This window comes from Pagrus major, chromosome 19 (genome assembly GCF_040436345.1).
Source record: "Pagrus major chromosome 19, Pma_NU_1.0".
NCBI classification, from domain to species: Eukaryota; Metazoa; Chordata; class Actinopteri; order Spariformes; family Sparidae; genus Pagrus; species Pagrus major.
The window spans coordinates 4,914,486-4,921,713 of NC_133233.1; the positions used below are offsets into that span (position 1 = coordinate 4,914,486).

The following is a 7,228-nucleotide window of genomic DNA, read 5'->3' on the forward strand; positions in this document are numbered from 1 at the left end:
TTTACTATTAAGTAAATGTTGATTGCACAATGTATTTGAATTTAATATAGACTAATCACACCATCTGCATATTGGCTCCCTATAAACTTTACTTTCACTTGCAATTTTGTTTATTTTCTTCAGTTTAAAGTCAGAACTCAAATAAATGTCTCACATGTGGTCCTAATCGTCTTCGGTGAGTAAATTATATAGTGGATATAATTCATTTAAACAAAATAAGTATGATTTGAATTGACAATACTACATATTTGTCTCAAAAACACAAATAGGTGTCAGTCTAAAAGAAATGATGACATTCTGATCACGTTTTTTAAGGCATCAACAGCAACCACAGCTCAAAACATGTCCCTGCATTTATACCACATCTGTTAAATCCAGACCTCCAATGAACACTGTAGAAAACCTGACCTATGTTTGAACTGAACTGCCCACATCTGTGGTAAAGATTTTAACACAAAGAAAAAATAGTGTAAAGTGAGTACCCTGATATGAGCCATCAGACAGGACAGAATCAAAAGCAGACTTGTGACTGAAAATTATACTTGTGTTCATGTCGGATGTATTTATGGTGCCGTTCACCCACACAAATCTAATTCTAGTGAAACGACTCCCTCTTGTGTTCAAAAACTGCACAAAACTGTTTTTCTTCAGTGGGAGTGGATATGGGTGCTGATGTCTCAGGTCATATTTGACAGTAATAAAATAAACCAGTGACGAGTTATGTCTATTATCTGCTCTGAGTTTTAGTGAACTGTTCGATCCTGGTTTAGTTTGTGAGGCAGCACAGCTAAAACAAAGTGCTGAACTACAGTCAGTCAGTCATTCTTAGCAACTGCACTGCTGCATTATTTCCTGCAGATGGTGCCAAAAGCCTGGTTTGATCCAGGGAACTTGAAAAGAAGGGTTTGTTGAGGAAGAAGTTCAGCAGCCTGCACAAAGCCCTGACAATCCAATCCAACACCTTTGGGATGAAGCAGAACACTGACTGAGCCGCTTCAAACTGCCCAACATCACTGTTAGACCACAATAATGCTCTTGTGGAGCAAATCCCCAGACAGTCTTTGGCCATTTAGAGAAAGGCAAATATCATTCATTGGCAGAAGAGGCCAGCTTTATTGATAGTTTTATTGACCATCAGAGCAAGTGAAATCATCTTCAGAACCAGGAACACTTTCTCTGGGAACAAAAGCATCAAGATTCTGCACACATTCATCAAACAATAAATAAAAATCAGAATATCAGGGCAAAAGAAATTATAAAGCAAAGCTGTAACACAGAAATTACAGTTGTGAAGAAGCTGCAGATGAACAATGTACATTTAAACCCGAGCACATCTAATACAGCTGATGGACAGAAATTCAGATGAACTGAGCTGCTTTAGAGCTTGTAACCATTAGTCTGATGGAACAGTAAAGTATGACAGTATATGAAGTATGCTGCAAGAACAGGATGATGTGATGTTAACCGGTCAGCTGGCTTTAAGTTTTACCTCCAAACAACCTACTGTCATCTACATCTGATGTCCAACTCAAGAAATCAGAGAAAACTTGACACAACAAGAAGGGAGAAGGGAAAAGGTGGACAGTTACAGGGTTAATAAAGGCTCAAAGCAGCCTTATCCTTTTAAAAAAAATAGAACTATATATCCTGAAGGTCTACCCAAACTACACTAACATCCCATAACCCGCTACACAGTCCGTCAAATCCATCGCACAATACAGATTTTCCTGGTAAAACAATCCCACCGCTGTGCTCCACATGTGACACGATGTGATGAGGTTCTCACTGGTAGCCTCCTCACAATAACTGCAGATACACAGTACCAAGGCAGAGAGAAGTGAGTCAGTCAGCAGGTCACGTTACTGTCTACAACAGTGTGTGAAGACTGAAGATGATGAAGAGAACTGTGAGGATCAGAGCCAGCATGTAGATCCACCTGTTCCGTTCCAGTACCCCCCTCCCCCTCTACACCTGCATTTTCTGTCCCTTTGTCAACTATCCAACAAAAACAACATGCCAAATGTAATCTTAAATCACCAACAATTTAATTCAGTTTCACTCCAAATGAACAATATGGGCCACTGGAACCCCGAGCCAAATTGTGCTCACAGCACTTTTTGTTGGTGGGAAATGTTTGTTTCTAGAGAACACATGACTTGATTCAAAGCTGCCATATGAGATAAAAACTGATCAGATGCAACAATAATCTACAGAAACGACAATCATGAAGTTTCAGCAGATTGAAGAACCGTTAAATCATGATTTCCAAATCAGTACTCAAACAACCTAAAGGGGAAACTCCAGCTTCAAGCTTCTATTTAAACATCCCTGCCTGGACCATGAATTTAACATCAGCACCTCCAGTTTAATTACCCTGAAGATGTTCAAACTTGTCCACAGTCACATAACACCTGATATTTATAGTTTTTCTGAATGTTCTACTATTTAGTACTATTGCCATGATGATGGGCAGAGTGAGGGCAGGGTGAGGGCAGGGTGAGGGCAGGGTGAGGCACATGTGACCTGGCTGACACACACTTCCACTGACTTAGATGCATATGCTGTTTTAAAGACCTGTGAATTGCAATGCAAACCAAAAATGACGTTTTTCACTGAAATCAATATGATAAGCAGATGAATCTTCATACAGCCTAACTGAGTGAGGTTCTGCTAACACTAACATTGTATGGGTCAACTTCTTTTTCTTCATTAGTCTTGTTTATGGTTTCTTTTCACAGCACTGCATGTCTCGTACAGAGCTGAAATGAGGAGCGACAGTTTCATAGTCCTTGTATGTGTGGTTTTGAATTCACACTGTGACCTATACGTGTGTTCATGTGTCGGAGTCCTTAGGAGGTCCAGCGCCACCAGGCCACCTTCATGCGGTCCCAGACGGCACCTAAAGAGTCATAGGCGGGGCGTACATCCAGGATGGAGAACTGGTAGGTGTCTTTGTTGATTTCACCGTCATAGTAGTCGATGACGTAGCGCACCTCCTTTCCACAGCGGTCAACAATCCAGTCATGGCGGTCAAAAGGCAGCTCGTAGCTAAAGGAGAGAGGGAGGAGCATATGAATTCATTGAGATAAGATATGGGAGGCTGGTATGTGGTACTTTTGAAGGAGCACTGGCAGCAAGGCAGAACTGACTATACTGTGATGCTACACTGGACCTAATAGGCAACATAACATCATGGGTCCTCCTGGTCAGGCTGTTTAATGGAGGCATGGAAGCATCAGCTGATTGTAAAACTTGTGTTACTTTAAACAGCTGTAGTCTTCAGGATCACTACTGGATGAATGATGGGGCTGAGATCTTTTTCCCTCAGACTCATTCATGCCACCTAACAACTAAACTGCTAGAGGATAGCTTTAAGTTAAATATTATTATCTGAGCAAATAAAACACAACTCATAGATGTGACACAAATTAAATGCACTTCTAAGGTGAACACCTCAGTTATGGACTCAAACTCATGCATATCGAGTGTAAAGGAGCTCACCCCATCCAGTGGCGAAGGCGAGCCCTAGGCGAGAACTCTTTGGCTTTACCACCAAATCTCTTCAGGGTCGGCCCACATGGACATTCCCTGCAAGAAAACACAAGATAGAAGACTCATCAAACTAAAAGTGCACTCAGAGAGCAGATCAGCTGCAGAGTCTTTGTAACTGGCCGCTCCAGCTGAACGCATACTGCAATGATTTGTTGTTGCACACTTTCAGTTCAGATGCTGATCAGTGCACTCACAGAATCTGTGCTGCCATAACCTCGTCATATGTGATGTGTTTGAAATCACACACTGCCAACTACATGCTCAATCAGTATGTACTGCACACAGCCTACTAAATGAACAAGTATGTATGTCAAACACTAAAAGAATATCCAACTGTCAGTGAACAAAGTAACAACTGTACATTTGTCTCAGGATGGTTAGAAGGTGATTAGAAAGTCATACGCTTTGTCAAACAGTTGTTGAACTCACATAGCATGCATGGCCTCCCATTTCAGGATCTCCTGCCAAGCCTGCTCGTTGTTAGTGTTGTGGATTTTAATGATGTTGGACATATCCTCAGCAGCCAGGTCGTCTTCACGCCAGCGCCACCTGCAGCACAGACACCACCGACAGTTAGACCACATTAAGAGTCCCTTTGCACCTTCCATCTAAACAATGTAATCATTAAGGCTCTGGTATATTCAGACAAAGCATTTAGTCACACAGCAAATAGACTGTTCTTTCTTCAAAAAATCATCATTTTCAGTTCAAGGAACAGAAGAATTAACAGCAACTGAACAAATAAGGTGAAGAATGGCATGTGAGAAGAAGGTGTGGCAACAGTAATCTTCAATATGTTTTCCCATCTTTGTTTCCAATAATAGGACAACAACTGTATAAATATGACATGGTACATGCAGCCTGAACTGATTTCCCCCACCAGAGTTGAAGTTAGTGGCTAAAGTTTTATATTTATTGTATTTTCCCTAATAAATACATAATTCATTAGGGAATGTTACACACTGGGAACCCCCCCCCCCCCCCCTCTTAATATGAGCTGGCATAAGAAAGCCACATGATTCGGACTGACCCTTTCCGCAGCATGGCGTTCCAGAACATCTGCTCAGACGGGTAAACCCAGTTCTTCTCTGCGCTGTGACGGGGAATGGTGGACTCCTCTCTGGAGGTGGACAGATCGAAGGGCTGGTCTGGAGCTGGCACCTGGTTAGGAGGAGGCATCTGCTCACATGCAGGGAGTAGAGACAATTCAACAACACACTTTAATCTTTAAGAAATGGAACAAGACTTAATTTGTGATTTTTATGACAATGTGAACACAAGATTTAAACAAGACACGTAAGTCACCCAGGAGGTAACAAATTAAAATCTGACCAACATGTGTTTCAATTTCAAGACAGAAAATATTGAAGAATGAGAAGCAAAACCATTCAATGCACCGAGAAGCATCATACTGTTATATTAATAATAAAACTACCTGTTGTAAAAACATTTATCTAGATATAAATCAAACCCAGTTTAAAACTTGTTTAGCTGGTAACATACACTTCTGTTCATTGCATTATGACTGTTTCAAACACTTCTCTCTTTAAAATGTAGAAAAGTTCCATCTTGATTGTTTCTTGTTTTGTGAATTATAATCCTGTCTAAAAGGTGCATCAGTTAAAACTGCACATGTAATAATTTCTGCTTAGCTTTCATACTCTCACTCCCTTCCCCAGCCACCACTCCCTGTCTCCAACACTAAAGTAGTGCATGTACCATGTTTGCTGGGTCGATGTCACTATTTGCGGCTGTTGCAGCTTTCATAGGACACTGCACAAACTCATAGGCCCGGTCCTGGTGAGCTGGACCTGCTTCTGCTTTATGCATCGGACACTCTGACGGAGGCGACACTGCAGGAAACAAGAGCACGGGTATTTTCCAATAACTTTGAATCATTTTAACAATACAATAACACAGAACATCAGCAATGGAGGCAAATGAAATCCAAGACAATTGTGTTTAAAATAACATGCAATTTATCTGTCAGTGTTTCCAGAAAGGATATTTGCTACAGTGGTAAAGTCATCACAAATCATTGGTACCTTTTACAGGCTGAGCCTGATGCATGGGACACTCTGAGGGTGGGGACACTAAGAAAGGCAGATACAGACAAACAAATCAGAATATGTTCATTTTGGAAACCTTTATTAAAAACACTATGATGTAACATAGCATGATATAATCATATAATAATAGTTGACGGCACCTTTGACAGGCTGTGCATCTTGGTGCATGGGGCAGCCCTGAGGAGGGGCGGCCATCATGGCCTCTGCCCTGACTGTAGGAGCATCAGGTGTGGACAAGGAGGCTCCCATCCTGCCCTGTCCAAAACACACACACACACGGAGTCAGTCAGTACTTTGTGTCAGAAGAACTGTTCTGGATGACTGTTTGTAATCATAAACATGTTAACTGAATGTACAGCAGACAGCAGCACTCACAGCTGGGCTCAGTGCCGGGTCACACTCAGTACTCAGTATAGTAAGAAAACAGTAAACCGCCAACAGCTCTGAATGAAACACTACTCCAGCCCTGTTATCTAACGCGTGTGAACAAAGCCCAGATCCTTGCAGCCACATCAATGAAAGCAGACAGGGAGGTGATATAAAGTACAGAATTACGAACCTCACAGACCTATAGGAGCTAACTTCGACTGAATGTTTCTAGCACAATGTTTAGTCCGGTCATCTCAGCAGTTACCCGTTTGAAGAGTGTGTTACACCTTACAATGACCTACACACAGTTCAGAGTGCTCCACAGGCAGAGACAAGCATCAGAACTGCATTCATTAACACAGTGAGTACATTTAGTAACAACGCACGACGACAGCTAACGTTATGATAAAAGTATAAGACCAAAGATTGTTTTTTAAGTAAGCAACTATGATTATTTATTAATGTTAGCCGCCTGAATGGCCACTTGGGCTGACATTTCATCCTTCCAGACGTTATCCTCGATTAACCTCAGGGTTAATGTTAGCATCAAAGCTCAAGTACGACTACACCTGGCTAACTTCATAACGCAAGCTAACAGCCTGGCTCCAGACCCCTAACCCCCCCAACATGTCTGATTTATCAGGAGAATCAAACAGAGTGACAATAAGACAATGACAGAAGACGACAAACCAATAAAAAGATCAGGCCAAGTAGCTAAGGGCACTAGCTACTTTCATTTACAGTTAGCCAGGCTACCTAGCAGCTATGCTAACGTTAGCCGATATGTTGTCTGTCTCCTTTGCTTTTGGATTTAACGTCCTGTTAACATGGCCCGTTACTGAGACATTCAGCCCTCCTTTAGTTCGCACAGTCTAAAGTAAGGTGCAGAAACATGAAGAGCAGAAGGAAAGAGCAAACTCACCCGGTTGAAGTCAGCTGAGAAGTGTTCCGCTGTCAGGTTACTGTCCCAATGTCAACGTGCAGGACAGACCTTACGTTACCCAGAAGCAGTTGCGCAACTGTGGGTTACATGTGCCGTACGTAACCCTTACGTCATCACGCTAAGATGGACGTCATAACGTAACCATACATAAGTAAAACCCTCACCAGCGCAACAGGACTGGAAGAGTTTTCTTCGTCGAAGTAAACTGACCCAGTTTCCTTTTTCAATAAGGTTATTTAGACGAGAGTCTGATATTCTAACCCGAACCCTTCTCCTCTCACACCTCCTACATGTT

The 7,228-nt window shown here is 41.9% G+C and overlaps 1 protein-coding gene across 1 annotated transcript; it reads right to left on the reverse strand.

Annotated features, from left to right (window-relative positions):
• Window positions 1-1,089: 1,089 nt before the first annotated feature.
• Window positions 1,090-6,993, reverse strand: hccsb (holocytochrome c synthase b). The gene is made up of 8 exons (XM_073488683.1): window positions 6,913-6,993; window positions 5,762-5,876; window positions 5,598-5,645; window positions 5,272-5,405; window positions 4,583-4,731; window positions 3,982-4,101; window positions 3,502-3,588; window positions 1,090-3,048 (listed from the first exon to the last, which is right to left on the reverse strand). The coding sequence occupies exons 2-8, from the start codon at window positions 5,868-5,870 to the stop codon at window positions 2,850-2,852; spliced, it is 846 nt and encodes a 281-aa protein (XP_073344784.1). The 5' UTR covers window positions 5,871-5,876; window positions 6,913-6,993; the 3' UTR covers window positions 1,090-2,849.
• Between the last annotated feature and the right edge of the window lie 235 nt (window positions 6,994-7,228).